Here is an 18,074-nt window from a genome sequence, read left to right as displayed (position 1 = left end):
CTTGGGTAGGGTTCAACCCGAAAAAGTTCGGATCGGGTTGAACTCGGGTCAGGTTGGGTTCAGGATGGAAAAAAGGGTTCTTCGGGTCGGGTCGGGTCCGATTCAGTAAATGGTTCTTCGGGTCGGGTTCAGGTTGGCCTCAACCCGACCAAACCTGACCCGAGTTGCACCCCTACCTTTATTCAACCAAAAGTGCCCATGATGAGCAAGACAGATGGGGAATGCAAAATATAAAAAAAATCAAGGCATATTTAGAATAAAATGGAAATATTGAAACTGTTGACACAAATATCACAAATCATGATAATAAAAAGTCGAGCTATTGTTACCTTTGTTGGATCTGATCCAGGTTGAAAGCCAAGTCCGACAACTCTTTCTAAACTCTTAGTGTGTGGCCTTGTTGTACAAACAGGTCTACACATTACAAATAACATATAAAAGTGCATAAGCAAGGTCATGGAATGCTTTAATCAAGAGGAAACTACCAAAGAAAGGTAAAATAATTTGTTGAAATACTTCCGGAAACAAATGCATGCTTATTGAGAGAACAGCTTACATGTGAGGAGTACGGATGTCAAAGAGCTTGACAGAACCATCGACAAAACCCGCAGCAAGCTGATCCCCATGAACTTGAGAAGCAAACTACAGAATCGTACGAATAAGCAAATATTCTACTAAAGTCGACTGTTACAAATAGAAACGAAACTGACGCAGATACTAAACACAACACAATATAAAAAGTAAATCGGAAGTTTGACAGGCTATTAAGAAAAAAAAAAGTGTGTGTGTGTGGGGGGGGGGGGGGGGGGGGTTGGGGTCGCCCAGTGAGAGTAAAACCACACGTTGAGGGACAGTCCAAGACTATGGAGTATGGCCTCTTTGCCTTCAGGAGGACCACTCCTCTAGTCTGAAGACTACAATAATTCTATCAAGTTACACTAAAACTGCAAAACAACAATATTAGCTAGACACCGACACCACACATGAAAATACAGAGGCATGCCATGCAGCCACCTCAAAATAACAACCCCATCCTTCCTTCCTCTATTCTCTATTCATTAGTCAATAGTAAGGGCAGTGAGAGTGATGCCGCTATTGAGGGCCTATGGTCAGCTGATGAACAATAAAGCATGCTAAACAACACTCAAAGAAAAAGACAGTGTAACAATACAAAGAACCACACACATTCATGACTTCACCTAAATCGAAATTTCGGCAGAAATTCAGTAAAAAAAAAACAAACTGAAATTCAGTCGAAATTTTGGATAAATTTTGAAAATCCGGACAAAAGTTTAGGAAATAAATTTGGCCGAAATTTCGGCCGAAATCTTGGACCCACCTGAAGGGGACATCAACGTAGGCGGAAGATTTAAAGTTTACAAGCGAAGAAAGAATCGTGAGGAGAAGAACTGATTTTTGCATGAGAGAAGGACGTTCACACATGCTTACATATACCACATGTATTGTGCCACATGCCACATGGCGTCCACTCTTTGTTGACGTTTTCTTTTAGTTGTTTTTTATTATTTACTTTATATTTTCGTCATTTTATTTATAGCCTACTTTTTAGGCATCAAATCTCATCCGTTTGGCGTGTTTTTAGTACTTTAGAAAGGTCTAACAGGCCCAAGATCACATGATTTGGATGTGTTTTGAGCAAGTTATGAGTGTTTTTAGGAAGTGGTATAGGTCTATTATGGGATTACTATTTTAGGTAAGTTTTATCTTTATTTAGCTTCGCTTTAGATTAGATGAATGATTAAGATTAGTTTTTAACCTTAGGTTATCTTCTAGAGTTTCTTTTCTTATAAATACATCTTATGAAAGCAATGTAAAGAAACTTTGGAACATTAAATAGAATTGAGAATTTTTGTGAGAGCTATTGTGGCTTGGATTTCTTCTTCTCTTCTCCTCCTGGTGGCTTGGAGCCATTCTTCTTTATCACTTCTCCTCAATTATCTTCTATTTCTTCAATCAAATCAACACAAACAAGGTTAGTAAATCAGATTTTCTATTTTCTTTATTCTTGAACCCTAAAATTAGAAACCCAAAATCCATAGATCTCTCTTGTTCTCCAAGATCTTGTTATGAGATTTTGAGGGATTGTTTTTATGATTAAACCTCAGCCTAAACACCCAAGAACCCTAACTTTAAACCCCTTTTGAGATTTATTGAAAATTTGCACCATTTTCAAGCCCAAAAATCCTTTTTAAAGATCCATAGCCTAAACCTACCATCAAATCAGAGCCTAAACCCTAGATTAACCTTTCTTTTACCTTCTAACCTTAACCTAAGATTTGGATAGCAGTATTAAACCAAAATTCCGGATCTGCCAAATTACCAAAATACCCCTACAACCCAAAACTGGACCGTTTTGAGCCTTTTACTGCTGCTGGACATTGTTTTTGTTTTTCTTCATTTGATATTATTTTCATGCTTGTGTGACATCTATTTCATTGGTACTTACATTAGCTTTTAGTTCTTTTAATTGGTTGCATGGTTTCAGACTAATCTTTCTATTATCAATTAATCTTACAAATCTTTATCGCTTTGACTAATTTGTTTAAGGTTTATTTCATGCTAATTGTGTTCTTTCTCATTATTTAATGCAAATTTAAGCCTCAATATTGCTGCTGTCCGCCAATTAATTCTGCCTTAAATCAATCCTAGTTAACCAGTAGGTGTCTTTAGCCTCTTAAGAGTTAACCCTAAACTTTCCTAGAACCCATTATCCCATTAGTCATTAGAGACAGTAGAGTAGATCTGAATCTTCTCCGCGAAGAGATACGACTTAGCAGAATGGATTGTGAAGCCCGCAGTCGACAGTTACAAGCCGTTAGTAACGAGATTCAAGCAGTACCACTTGTTTATGATATTATCTCTCAAGAAGGGGAGAAGGAAGTTGCTAACACTATTGAGGAGCTAGATGCTAATACAGACTTTTCTAAGGTATTTGAGGTTGCATGTGATGCCTCAAGTGTCGAAGTTGGTGGTGTTCTAAGCAAGGTTGCCAGAGCGGGAATCGAAGGCTCCCAGGGAAGAATCCTGCTCAAGGTTGCCAGAGCGGGAATCGAAGGCTCCTAGGGAAGAATCCTGCTTCCTTGGTTCTAAGTCATGAAGGACACCTAGTTGCCTATTTTAGCGAGAAACTTAATGAGGCTAGGCAAAAGTATATCACTTACGAAAAGGAATTTTATGTAGTAGTCCAAGAATTACGCCACTTGAGACATTATCCGCTACCACAAGAGTTTGTGTTATACTCTGACCATCAAGCTCTCAGATATCTCAACTCTCAGAAAATATTGGGAACCGAGTTGAAATTTTCTAGTGCGTACCACCCACAAACAGATGGTCAGACAGATGTCATTAATAGGAGTCTAGGGAATCTCCTTAAATGTCTTGTTGGTGACAACCTTTCTAGATGGGATAGAGTTCTTCCTCAAGCTAAGTTTGCCTATTATAGTTCTGTGAACCGTAGTACAGGTGTTTCCCCTTTTCAAATTATCACTGGCTATTCCCCTAGGAAACCAGTTGACCTTATTCCTGCTGTAGCTAGTGCCAGTTCTAGAGTTTCTGAGTCTGCAGAGTCTTTTGCGCAGCACATTCGAGACTTACATGCAGAAATAAGAAGAAATATTATAATTAATAATGAATCTTACAAATCTTATGCAGATGTACATCAAAGGCTACAAGAATTTAAAGAAGATGATATAGTAATAGTAAGAATTAGGCCTGAATATTATGGTAAACGTGTAGTTAGCAAACTACATGCTCGTGGCGCAGGACCTTTTATAATAATTAAAAAGATTAGTCCTAATGCCTATATTTTAAATTTACCACCTGACATGGGAATTAGTAATACTTTCAATGTTGAAGACCTTTCACCATATCATGAACCATTTTCTGCATTTGATAACCCCTAATATGCCCAATCTCCACCCATGCCAGTACTGCCTTCTTCTACCCCACCATTACCCAGATTTGAGAAAAGAATAGTAGAAGACATCTTGGATGAGAAGATTGTCTCCAATCACGTTCGAGGAATTATCAAGTTCTTAGTCAGATGGTAAGGACGACCAGATAGCGATGATTCTTGGATTACAGTTGACGAGCTTCAGGAGCTTAATCCAGATTTGTTCGAGCAGTACGATCAATTTAATTCACCGGAGGTGAATTCTTCCAAGCCGGGGAGAAATGATAGGGACATCAACGAATGAGGATTTAAAGTTTACAAGTGAAGAAAGAATCGTGGGAAGGAGAAGGACTGATTTTTGCATAAGAGATGGGCGTTCACACATGCTTACATATACCACGTGTTGTGCCACATATGCCACATGGCGTCCACTCTATGTTGACGTTTTCTTTTAGTTGTTTTTTATTATTTACTTTATATTTTCGTCATTTTATTTGTAGCCTACTTTTTAGGCATCAAATCTCATCTGTTTGGCGTGTTTTTTGTATTATTAGAAAGGTTTTTCAATTACCTATCTAATGGGCTCAAGATAACATGATTTGGATGTGTTTTGAGAAAGTTATGAGTGTTTTTAGAAAGTGGTATAGGTCTATTATGGGATTACTATTTTAGGTAAGTTTTTATCTTTATTTAGCTCTGCTTTAGATTAGATGAATGGTTGAGATTAGTTTTTAACTTTAAGTTATCTTCTAGGGTTCCTTTTCTTCTGAATACATCTTATGAAAGCAATGTAAAGAGACTTCGGAATATTGAACAAAATTAAGAATTTTTGTGAGAGCTATTGTGGCTTGGACTTCTTCTTCTCTTCTCCTCTTGGTGGCTTGGAGCTATTCTTCTCTCATCTCTTCTCCTCTATTATCTTCTATTTCGTCAATCAAATCAACACAAACAAGGTTAGTAAATCAGATTTCTATTTTCTTTGTTCTTGAACCCTAAAACTAGAAAACCCAAAATCCATAGATCTCCCTTGTTCTCCAAGATCTTGCTATGAGATTTTGAGGGATTGTTTTTATGATTAAACCTCAGCCTAAACACCCAGGAACCCTAACTTTAAACCCCTTTTGAGCCTTATTGAAAATTTGCACCATTTTCAAGCCCGAAAATCCTTTTTAAAGATCCATAGCCTAAACCTACCATCAAATCAGAGCCTAAACCCTAGATTAACCTTTCTTTTACCTTCTAAACCTTAACCTAAGATTTGGACAGCAGTATTAAACCAAAATTCCAGATCTGCCAAATTACCAAAATACCCCTACAACCCAAACTGGACCGTTTTGAGCCTTTTACTGCTACTGGACAGTTTTTTTTGTTTTTCTTCATTTGATATTATTATTTTCATGCTTTTGTGGCATTTATTTAATTGGTACTTACATTACCTTTTAGTTCTTTTAATTGATTGCATGCGTATGTCTAGTTTCAGACTAATCTTTCTATTATCAATTCATCTTACGAATCTTAATCGCTTTGACTAATTTGTTTAAGGTTTATTTCACGCTAATTGTGTTCTTTCTCATTATTTAATGCAAATTTATTGCTGCTGTCCGCCAATTAATTCTGCCTTAAATTAATCATAGTTAACCAGTAGGTGTCTTTAGCCTCTTAAGAGTTAACCCTAAACTTTCCCAGAACCCATCATCCCATTAGGAGTGTAGGATTTTCCCTCGTTTAGGTATTGTCCTGCATCACCACCGAATCAAGGAACTTTCGGTGTTTAGCTCCGGCTGAAATTTTAAACCATGATACACAGCATACAAGATCTGCAACAAATTTGAGACCCCCACACAATCATTAGGCACCATTTCAGATGGTGTGAGAGCCAATGTAACTCTCAAGCTTGCAATGACTATGCCAAGTTTTCTATCTAAAAAAGCAGAATCACACATCGTAGAAAAAAGCAACCAAACACCACCCACCCAACCCCGCACACCCACCCCCCACGGCACGTTACTCCAGCAGCTACTCTCATCATAGCCATAAAGGTTGCTGGCCTGATCTTCGTTCATCCCTCATCTACTTCCTCTTTCCTCCTTTGTCCTGTCTGCCACCTATCTCTTCTCACAATTCCCATACAAGTGAAATAAAAAATTAGGGATATTTTTTGTCATTTTAACATGACTAAGTTATCAAGGGGATCACTCCCATTAAAAGAGGGGCTACAGACACCAGCCATGTTATCTTTAATAGCCTCCAAAAATAATCCTATGACCTATCATTATCTTCGTTTGCTGACTTCTTCTTTCCTAATCAATAAAAAAGGCAACAGGAATTCATAGAATTTCACCAGTACTGGAACAAAAGATAGGAAATAGTATATAAATATAAAAACAAAAGAAAGGCATACTCACCAATGCTGAAACACTGCAGTCAGATGACGAAGGAAAAGAAGCAACGAGCTGCTCTTTATCAAGATCCCAAAGCATGATAGATGACACATCACCAGAAGAATACTGTTTATACAGTAACAAATAACAACCAATATATGCATCAGAATTAAGGTTTAAAGTTTCGGTTTCGGTTTTGGACATAGCAGAACCGAAATTTTGGATATTTTTTTTTAAATTACATTTTCCCGAAATTTGGAACTCTGGCAGAAATTTCGGATTTAGTTGGTTTCAGTGTCGGTCCCAACCGAAATCCGAAATGTCCGTATTTCGGCCGAAATTTAAAACCATGAACAGAATATAGCATCCAACATAATTATTCATTTCTGCAGGAAGATTTACCAAATATCCAGACTGTTGCTGCCAATCCACAACAGCATTTACACTGCAGACACCGGGTCTCTGACCTTGAATTGACGAGAATGCGGTTACGAGCCTTTGTTTCCCCTTTAGGGTGTAATCTTTCCATAAACGAACATTTCCATTGCCTTTATAAGATTTTTGGATTATTAGATATCAATGCAAAACATGACATCGGATCACAAAGTGGCTCACTACAACCACCATAACTGTTTATAAAACATACCAGCTATAGATCTTACATGAAGCAACAAGAAGCAAGCCATCATCAAGCTCGTTCACAGGACAGAGCTTTGAAATTCCTTTATCAGGAAAATCATGGTTGTTAAAATTGTTCAGCAGAGTCTCTTCCTCATAATTCCATATCCTGAGGTAAGATACAAATCAAATTTATGCAAATATCATTTTGAATATAAAATGCCACAAATGTAAACCAACAAGAAACAATTGAATTCCCAGTACAACTTGCAGAAGGTTTAATGCAGCTCCTGTGGCAAGCTGGTGATGGTGAATACTAGGCGGTTGGAATGATCAGTGCATTACTAAACTGGAGCCAAATATGCAAAGGTGGATCGAGTTTTTTTCTGAGTGGGCACAGGAAATGAGTACTGGATGTGGTTGTGTTCAATTGTATTTATTTATTGATGGGCCTTATATTCAATGCAACAGAAGTGGGGCTGTGTGTTTTCATGTCATACAGAAACTCAGCACGTAGTACATATATAAGAATATGCATGCAATAAAATTACTCTTAAACATAATAATCTATTCCATTAAGTGAGATATGATTGGGTACAAGCCACAGGCCAAATGTTCAGTATGCAAGTCTCCTACCACCATCTATCAAATAGAGTTTCCTTCAGTGAATGTGAAGTATCTGTTTGGGCAATGCCACTAGATGATGATCCACTTTAGTGACATTGAAAAAAAAATGCCAATACGGGGTCATAGTTAACACAGTGAATATCCACGTGGAACTCACCAACAATCCATATCAAATCACTTAAGTTATGTACCAACATCTTCAGTCAGGCTCATGATCCAAACATCCGGATATGATTCTTTGGATCACTGAGGTATGGGACCAATATGAGGCTCGCCATCATGACGGCATCCGGGGAAGATTTCCGGGTGAATTTTTATCTCTATAACAAATTACAGAAGACTTTCTTCCATAGATCCAGTGGCTTTCACACTGCAGTCTGGTCCTTGGAATCCATAAGAAGGTTTAATTCGTTATATTCTGTTTTTATTTTGAAAAATGGTAGCCAAGTGGGATTTTTCAGTGTTCTTGTGGGCTTTAACAAGGGGATCCTCTTTCCCGTTTGCTCTTCACTTGCCGACTGTATTGCATGGATTCGGATTCGGGTGTCGGAATCTGACACAATTCAAGGTGCCGGATTCGACAAACCCCAAAAAGCTGGATTCATGGATTCGGTATTTTTTATTAAATTAAAAATTAAAAATTAAAAATTTAACTATATATATATATATATATATATATATATATATATATATATGGGGCGAGGTTTCTGAGCTCTAGCTCAGCTTGAGCTAGCCACTATAAATACACCATCTCCATGTTGTTTGACTCATCCAACCCATTCATTCTATAGGACCTCACATATATAGGGTGTTCCTAACAAACTATCTCCATACCATAATCCTAACCATTCAAACTATAGAAGCCCAGTTTCTAGCCATCCATTTTAAACCTCCACAAATCATAACCCTAACCATAGCCTATAATCGTAACCATAACCAAAAATCATAATCCTAATAACCTATAGCATGAATGGATTGGATGAGGTAAACAACATGGAGATGGTGTATTAGTGGCTAGCTCAGCTCAGAAACCTTTTCCTAATATATATATATATATATATATATATATATATATATATATATATGAGAAAACATTTCCTACACACTTGTGTAGGTAAGTTACCTACACACTAGCTTAAAATACAGTGGGGGCCCACATTGTTTGGGTGATCCAAACCATTCATTTGAATGGTCCTCACAGAGATAGGGTGTCCACAAAAAATCAGATCCATAAGATCATCCCAACCATTCAAACTATGGAGACAAAAATGGACGTGTATAAACCTTCACAAATTAGTCCATTTTTTGCCTCCATAGTTTGAATGGTTGGGATGATCCTATGGATCTGATTTTTTGTGGACACCCTATCTATGTGAGGACCATTCAAATGAATGGTTTTGATCACCCAAACAATGTGGGCCCCCACTGTATTTTAAGCTAGTGTGTAGGTAACTTACCTACACAAGTGTGTAGGAAATGTTCTCTCTCTCTCTCTCTCTCTCTCTCTCTCTCTCTCTCTCTCTATATATATATATATATATATATATATATATATATATAGAGAGAGAGAGAGAGAGGAAAGTGTTTCTAGTCTCTCCCCTAGATAAGCTTATCTACTCCTCCCTTTAAAAAAACACAGTGGGCCCACGCTGTTTGGATGATCCAAAGCATTCATTTGATAGGTCCTAACATAGATAGGGTGTGCCCAAAAAATCAGCACCAAAGGGTCATCCTAGAACTTCATTTTGTTGGGCACACCGTGTCCAAAATGGACGCATATAAACGTGGAATGTGTCCAAAATGGGTACCACAAGGCACCACAAAACGAAGTTCTAGGATGACCCTTTGGTGCTGATTTTTTGGGCACACCCTATCTATTTTAGGACCTATCAAATGAATGCTTTGGATCATCCAAACAGCATGGGCCCACTGTGTTTTTTTAAAGGGAGGAGTAGATAAGCTTATCTAGGGGAGAGACTAGAGACACTTTCCTCATATATATATTCATGAAAAAATTTGAGGGAGTTGAAGAAGGGTGAAGGGGGTAGATGTTCAGGGGTGGACGGTCAAGGCGCTACGATTTTTATTAAGAGATGATGGGTTGTGCTTTTATTAAAAACAAAAAAAAAAGTTAAGAAGGAAATGCTCCTGAAGGGAAAATATATAGGTTTTACAATTTAAAAGAGACGATGATGTGTCGGATTCGCCCGAAAAAAAAAGGATTCTTGCAAGACATGGCTATGACAAGAATCCAGGTGTCTCCCAAACGAATCCTTGTCCGATTCGAGTGTCGAAACATGTCGACACAGATTCGGCACAGGAGGGAAAAGAGTAGAATATTAAGGAGAAGGGATTGGTCTCTTCAGGAAGTTAAGTTGGTTGGTGTGGCGGATTTTATTTCCCATCTGCAGTTTGCACATGATGATTAGGTTTTATTGTAGAGGTTCAGCTAGAGAGGTGAAGAATATAAAGCTGATTATGAGGTGGTACCGGGGCCAAGAGTTAGGAAAAGCATAATAGCGGGCATCGACTCTCCCAGCAGTAATGCAGAGACCTTGGCTTGTATTTTTGGATGCAGCACAGGGAGTTTTTTATTTTATTTTGAAAGAGGTATATGTACAAGACAACAGGACAAGGTGTCCTCAACGGGAGCGAACAGCTCAATCAAACCAGCAAAGACACAAGAGTAAAACAACACTAAACGGTCGTGTATGTATCACTAATTTGGAAGTTTGCTGCTTTAGTCAGCGCCTTGCTTTGCCAAAGCATCAGCTTCTGAGTTAGCCGATCTCTGCCTTTGCTAGAATTTCAGTTGAACAACTCCGCAAAGATAAGCAATTTCCATAATAATAGATGCCAACTTTCAAGGGCCCACCAATGCTCCTTCCGCCCAATCTAAAATCATTTTGGACTCCCCTGCAAAGATATATCCCCCAGAATATTTCTTCAATATTTAAATACAAGTGAGAAGCATGATTTTAAATTTCGGTTTTGGTTTTGGTTTTGTCGCCATGGAAACAGAAATGTTTCGGGTTCGGTTGGAAATTTCGGTGGAAATCCTATAAAATCGAGGAAAAGTATGCAAATGAAAGAATTTCAATAAGAAACTTCAGTACATGCTAGAATAAGCACAAATACACACTTAGAAACGGTCGAATAAACAAGACAACTATCTATAATGGTTTTAAAAACACAAAAAACCTGATGGCAAGAAATGGCTGGTTTAGGGATGCCAATAGGGGCATCATAACTGAAGTCTATAAGAAGGCTCTTCAGCAAATATGTTACGAAGGTATTTCCTTGCAACACTTATCTCATGATTGGATTGGTATCTAAGATTTATACTCCATCATTGAGACCCTGTAAGATGTGCTTCTCCCAACCTCACAATGGCTGGGTCAAGCTCAAGATTTAAAGTAGCAAGTAATATGTGGTCAAGATGGCGTCACAGGTATGCCAGCATTTTTAGTGTTGTGACAAACAAATATGGGACATAAAGTATTTCCGTTACCCGACGAGATGGCCCTGCTCATTCAATCGAGGCAAAAAGCTCGGTCACGAGCTCTTACACTTCGGTAGTTTCAATTGCATATGATGAACTGATAAAACATGATGATAATGGCTAATAATTCCCATGGAGAATTGAGGGCTACATGTATCCTTGCATATCTGCCACACCAGAAGAATGTATATATGCATGATAATTTCCTTTTATCCTTGAAATTCTCTCGAAGCTTTAACTTATACGCCGAAGAGACAAGATATCACAGAAACACAGTAATACTAATCTTACAAACCAGGAGTTTAATGAAGATTTAATGTGAAACAAAGATCTTTTAGCTATATACCATCTTTACGTGCAGTTACTGTCCTAGAATGAGGTAAGGGAACCAGTGCTTAAAAACTTATATTTGACAAATATTGCCCAAGGTAAAAACGAATCAACTCAGGCAAATCAATGATTGACTCGAGGAGTTCTTAAACAATGACAGAAACCCCTCACATGTTAGTGGCACCCCTCACATATTAGTAGTACTAAAAAATCAGCTTCTCATGTTACAGCAAAAAGACACTCTACATGATCTACAGTATATGAAAGACAAACTAGAATACTAACAGAGACAAATAACCCACTTCAAATTACCTGATCCTTTCACTCTCATCTGCAACAATTACAATGGGAGAGAATGGTTGCAGCAACACAGCTTTTGTACCCGATTCAAACTTGGTATCCCAGCTCGCAATTTGATTGCTAAGCTTACTCACATCTGAAACAAGCAAACTCACAATAATATCACAAGAAACACTTAACTTTTAAAAGATTATTATCAAGGAAAAAGCATTGAAGGAACAAATGTAAAAACAAACCATTCAGAAACTCACACGAGTGCCGGCATTTGGTTATTCGATCCAGTGCAAAATTTTCCTTTTCTTCCCTTCTGGACAATATTTCTTCATTATCATCTACTACAGTAAGGACTGGCCTAGAAAAATGATCGCAGCTCCAATTATATATAGTTGAATGAGGAAGCAAACTGTGTTCTGAAAGCTCCGAAGACGCAACAGAACTAAAAAGTGGATCGGCCAATCCTGAATCGGGAGAATTTAGTTGGTGTGGCCTGAATTCTAGAGACGAAACTCGTCGAATTCCAGTAAGGATATTTTGTTGAGGGGGGCTGACAGAAGGAGTTCTAAATGTAAGTGGCAAATGACCTGTCAAAAGTTCATTACACAAATACTAACACTTAAAAAAGAAAACAGTAGATATATAACCACCTCTGGCACAAGAAACATGAGGATAAAAACTGAGTAAATTTAGGGTAACAGGCATTGGATGACTATGAGACGTATAAAGTTCAAGAAGAAAAAAGATTTAAGTACAAACCAGTTTAAGAACTTCCCGATTAGGCTGGGAACTTGGTCAAGTCGACCCAGTTTTCAATGTGGAGAGTTTATGGTTGATGAATGCCTGGGACCATGGACCACCATAGTAACCACATGTCCAAGGAGACTAAGGGGTTTATTTTATTGAGTGCTGCTAAGGAGACCGGCTGAGAGCGGAACTGAACAAATCCGTACATGCCAAATGGCACAGGAAAGGGAAGTTTTGCCATTTTGAGAAGAAAAAAAAGCAAAAAAGAAGAAGTTGTAATTAACGTGCGAAGAGGCTATTTGTTCGATTCTATTCTCCGTTACCATATCATTATTTGAGTTTTAGAATCTTAAAGAGTTTAGGATTTACTTTTATAACCCTAAATGTACTTTAAAAAGAGATTTATTCTTTAAGGGTATAATCGCTTCCTATGTATGTTGTCATTAAGCTTCATTTCTCTGTTTAAGTGGCATTTTTCAAAAATGACAGCAGAATGCTTCTGTGTTGTTTTAAATGGTAGACAACATTTTTTTGGTAGGTGACAGCTTTTCTTTTACTAACATAAAATTATAATAAATAAACAAACTTGATTTAGAGAATATTTGATATACAACTGGTACAAATATACACAAGTTACACAACTAACTTAGATATGGGTAGCATCTTTAGCTTTGAATTTGAGTTCTGGAACATCTGTATAAAATATATAAAATAAGAGAGAGAAAAAAAACACAAATAATATAATCAGAACTATAAGTGAGAAATAACCTGGATTCATGTCAAGCCATGATGACGATCGTGTTAGTCCAGAAAGGTTCGTGGCTGGAGATGCACCAGCAGGATCAACCTGGCGAATACTACCACCATCAAACCACAATTTCTTTGTAGCCACATGTTGAATACCAATAATAGAGAGCATCCGACGGCCCAAACCAGCAATGCGAGGAGATGGGTCTTTGGCTAGAGTATACATAGCATACACACATTGAGTATACATTGCATTGTCTAGGGCTCTTGGCCCTGAAAAGTTGATGACCCCATTAATAGGGTTTTTGTTTAACAATATTCCAGAATCTGAAGGTTGAGATAAATTATCCGATACCGGGCTGCTGGTGGATAACCTTCCATCCCTACCTATAGCTGTGTTAGTATAGCCCCTAGTTGGACTTCTAATGTTAGCCAAAGATGGCAATGAGGTCAGCAGATAGTTAGACTGTGGCTTCCAGTATGTAGCTGCAATTAACTTCAGGTGCTTACTGTGGCCAAAGGCAAAGCGTGCAAGAGCTGTTAAACAAGTACATCCATCTCACTCACAATTTGCAAATGACAAACACAGGCAAATAAAAAACTTGCCATTCAAAAAAAAAAAGCAAACAAGAGACTTCCCACACATGGCAAGCATAAATTTCACAAAACGTGAGGATAGAGGATAGAGGATCAGATACATGAATGAAGGAGTGTGCACACACGCACACACCTTGTGATAGGGATTGTAGGCCCAATAAGAGGTATATTCGCACATTAGGAGTTTTAGGGATTCATTTCTATGTTATTTAGTTTAGGATTTTTATTTCCATGGTTTTTAGTTTTAGGGATTTTATTGTCCATGTTATTTAGAGTTTGGGAATTTATTTATTTTCCATGGAATTTTATTTCAATTGCCCACACACACACACACAACCTAGTAAAAAAACCCCGTGCGATGCACAGGCCGACAAAGAACTATACGGACCACATCATAGGTTCATCCAAACCGTCCATGTGATGGAACACAGCATCAATAGGTTGTGCCCGTAAAATCAATTCCATAGGCTGATCCTAGCCCTCCAATCTATAGAGGTTTCCATAGTTAAAAAAGCATAAAGGAGGGCGGTAGGATTGAAATTATGCGGCTTTAATGGGTGCCTTTGTTAAAAAGCATAAAGGAGGGGGTAGGATTGAAAATATGTGGGTTGAATGGGTGCCTTTGTTAAAAAAAGTAAAAAAAAAGTGATGTGTAATTCTCATAGAATTTTGGGAGAAATTCAAATAATTCTCCCCTTTTCTCTTCTGCTATATATATATATATATATATATATACTAGTAAAAAACCCCATGCGATGCACGGGCCGACAAAGAACTGTACTAACCACATCATAGGTTGATCCAAACCGTCCATGTGATGAAACCTTAGTTATAAATTCCATTCCGGTCGCCGTTCCGTTTTGGCTATTGGAACGGAACGTTTCGATGTTTCGGCCGTTTCGTTCGGCGTTTCGTTCGAAACTTTCCGTTCCGCTCCGGCGAGGGGAATTTTACAAAAAAAAAAAGTTAAAAATATGAAAAAAAATTCAGAGGGTATGGTGAATTTTTTGGAATTTTTGTTCCATTCCGACGAGGGGAATTTTTGGGAATTTTTTTAATCTTTTTTGAATTTTTTGCAAAAAGACGAAAATAGCCCTCCAAACAGCACCCCCACGGTCATAAAACGAGGGTAAATATGTAAAATACACTGCCCAACAGCCATACGGGCATTTCTGTAATTTTTTGGATTTGTTTTGAATTTTTTAAATTTTTTCCAACTTTCCAACCCCATTCCGGCCGGAATAGGGGGTTTCGCCCATTCCGGACGGAATTCCGGCCGGAATGACCGGAACGGACTGGAATGACCGGAACGGACCGGAATCCGGACCGGAACGGAAAATATAGGCATTCCGTTCCGGAACCGGAATCCCGGTGCGTTCCGGCCGGAACGGAATGGAATTGATAACTAAGATGAAACACAACATAAATAGGTTATGTAACAAAAACATTTCCATAGGCTGATCCTAGCCCTCCAATCTATAGAGGTTTCCATAATATGTTGTTCCTCTTAAATCAGATGGTTAAGATCACCCTATAGATTTTTTATTAAAAAAGCATAAAGGAGGGGAGTAGGATTGAAATTATGTGGCTTTAATGGGTGCCTTTGTTAAAAAGCATAAAGGAGGGGGTAGGATTGAAAATATGTGGGTTGAATGGGTGCCTTCGTTAAAAAAAGTCAAAAAAAGTGATGTGTAATTCTCATAAAAATTCAAATAATTCTCTTATTTTCTCTTCTACTATATATATATATATATATATATATATATATATATATATATATATATGAGAAAGTTGTTTCTGAGCTCGAGCTCAGATAGCTTATCTGAGCTCGAGCTCAAAAACAGGTGTGGGCACACATTTTTGGGGTGATCCAAAACATTCATTTGAAAGGCCTTTAAACAGATAGGGTGTGTACCAAAAATCATGTCCCTAGGATCATCCTAACCCATCCAAAAGTGGAGGGAAAAATGGACAGATATTGTTTCTCCACAAATCTGCCCATTTTTTCTCTCCACAAATAGAAGGGTTAGGATGATCCAATGGAGCTGATTTTTTGTGGACATCCTATCCATGATAGGGGCTTCCAAATGAATGCTTTGGATCCCCCCAACAATGTGGGCCCACACCTGTTTTTGAGCTCGAGCTCAGATAAGCTTATCTAAGCTCGAGCTCAGGAACCCTCTCTCTCTCTCTCTCTCTCCTATATAGTAGAAGAGAAAAGGAGAGAATTATTTGAATTTCTCCCAAAATTCTATGAGAATTAGACATCACTTTTTTTTTACTTTTTTTAACAAAGGCACCCATTCAACCCACATATTTTCAATCCTACCCCTTCCTTTATGCTTTTTAACAGAGGCACCCATGAAAGCCACATAATTTCAATCCTACCCCCCTCCTTTATGCTTTTTTAATTATGGAAACCTCTATAGATTGGAGGGGTAGGATCAGCCTGTGGAAATGATCTTACGGGCACAACCTATTGATGTTGTGTTCCATCACATGGACGGTTTGGATCAACCGATGATGTGGTCCGTATAGTTCTTTGTCGGCGGGTTTTTTACTAGTGTGTGTGTGTGTGTATATATATATATATGAGAAAACGGTTTCTACACACAAGTGTAGATAAGTTATCTACACACTAGCTTAAAATACACTGAAGGGCATATTGTTTGGCTGATCCAAACCATTCATTTGATTGGCCCTCACATAGATAGGGTGTCCACAAAAAATCAGCTCGATAGGATCATCCCAACCCTAAGATTTGTGGAGGTAAAATGGACGTGTATAAACCTTCACAAATTTGTCCATTTTTTGCCTCCACGGTTTGAAGGGTTAGGATGATCCTAGGAAGTTGATTTCTTGTGGACACTCTATCTATGTGAGGGTCCATCAAATGAATGCTTTGGATCACCCAAACAATGTGGGCCTCCACTGTATTTTAAGCTAAGTGTGTAGAAACCGTTCTCTCTCTCTCTCTCTCTCTCTCTATATATATATATATATATATATATATATATATATATATATATATATATATATATAGAGAGAGAGAGAGAGAGAGAGAGAGAGGGGGGGGGAGAGAATTGTTCTAAAGTGAAGGGCGCCCCTATTGGTTGTAAATCACCAATTTGGATTAACTGGGATGCAAAGTCAAAGAACATTAAATGCACTTTGGTGATTTACAACCAATGAGGGCGCCCTTTCATCCCTTTTTTGCAAGGACACCCTTCACTTTAGAACACCTCTCTCTCCCTCCACACACACATTCATGTATTAGAGATTTTTGTATTGATGATTAATTGAATTGATTACAGATTTCTCCCCAGGTCCTTGCTTTCTTTTTCTTCTTGTTTTTCTTCAACCAGACCCTTGGGAGATGGATGCAGGCTTCAAACACTTCTCTATGTCACTGAGAACACTTGGAAAAGATTTAAGTTTTCTGCCTGGAAATTCGACGAATTCTTTCACATACCTGCGGAAACCTCAGCCCTAACAAGGGGGCTTCCATCCGAAACAACTTTCAGAAGGCTTTTAACAATATTTATCTCAGCCTTACTCTTTTCATCAACATCACAGTCCTCATCACCTCCAAGCCCATCTCTGAACGAGCCAGATCCAACATCGAGAAGGGAACCAATAGCAAAAACAGCCGAAGCTCTGACCTAACACAAACCAACTTTATTGCGATAAAGATATAACCACTAAATTGGGCTGCTGTACAACTATTTAATCATAAAGAACATTTATACCTCAGGTTGGGGTGGTTCAGATAGTAGCCGGGTAAGTATTGAAGGTGCATCGGCTTTCAATCCTACCATCTGTGCTGCTGGGAAATCCTCCCACAGCTTTCCAAGACAGAGGCAAAGCCACTGAAGAAGTAAAGGATCTGATATTGGATCATGTGGATTTGCAAGTTGCAAATGTCTCAAGCACATGTGTGTCAAACCTGCTTGAACACAGGCTTCTTGTCCCCGCCGGTGTCCATCCAAAATAACAGCTAAAACAAAAGCAGCCATTGCACGGTGTTCGGCGTAAGCATCCATGCTGTCAAGAAATTTGATGAAATATATGTGCCCTGCATCCTTCACCAGATCAACCTGACAAGACTAATTTTGACAACAGGCAAATGAGAACAGTTTTAGTACCAGAATATTGACAACATAAAAAAATAGAGATGAATTTGCCATTAGAACTAAGTGTCAGCATTTGTCCATTACATGATAAAACTAATTACTCGATCCACAGAAACTAATAAAAGTATAATGAAGTAACGATCATAAAATTATAATATAGCAGTCCACTGCTAACATAAAGTTTA

The 18,074-nt window shown here is 38.2% G+C and overlaps 1 protein-coding gene across 3 annotated transcripts in view; it reads right to left on the bottom strand.

The window, feature by feature from the left end:
- The window catches only part of LOC143851433 (regulatory-associated protein of TOR 1-like), a 58,137-nt gene that overhangs the window by 860 nt on the left and 39,203 nt on the right, over window positions 1-18,074 (bottom strand). For 2 of the 3 annotated variants that reach the window (XM_077360863.1, XM_077360862.1), the window contains 10 exons: window positions 17,506-17,862; window positions 17,229-17,418; window positions 13,181-13,696; window positions 11,923-12,252; window positions 11,684-11,807; window positions 6,957-7,081; window positions 6,697-6,842; window positions 6,319-6,420; window positions 557-642; window positions 330-414 (listed from right to left, as the gene is read on the bottom strand). In XM_077360863.1, the coding sequence (XP_077216978.1) occupies window positions 330-414; window positions 557-642; window positions 6,319-6,420; window positions 6,697-6,842; window positions 6,957-7,081; window positions 11,684-11,807; window positions 11,923-12,252; window positions 13,181-13,696; window positions 17,229-17,418; window positions 17,506-17,862 (2,061 nt within the window). Of the gene's footprint in view, window positions 1-329; window positions 415-556; window positions 643-6,318; window positions 6,421-6,696; window positions 6,843-6,940; window positions 7,082-11,683; window positions 11,808-11,922; window positions 12,253-13,180; window positions 13,697-17,228; window positions 17,419-17,505; window positions 17,863-18,074 lie in introns of those variants that run through there. The other variant, XR_013236331.1, reaches the window with a different exon arrangement.

The sequence above is a fragment of the Tasmannia lanceolata genome, unplaced genomic scaffold (genome assembly GCF_043159265.1).
Source record: "Tasmannia lanceolata isolate RefF3 unplaced genomic scaffold, GAP_Taslan_0.1 ptg000018l, whole genome shotgun sequence".
In the NCBI taxonomy this organism is placed as follows: domain Eukaryota; kingdom Viridiplantae; phylum Streptophyta; class Magnoliopsida; order Canellales; family Winteraceae; genus Tasmannia; species Tasmannia lanceolata.
This window is presented reverse-complemented; position numbering and strand designations above follow the sequence as displayed.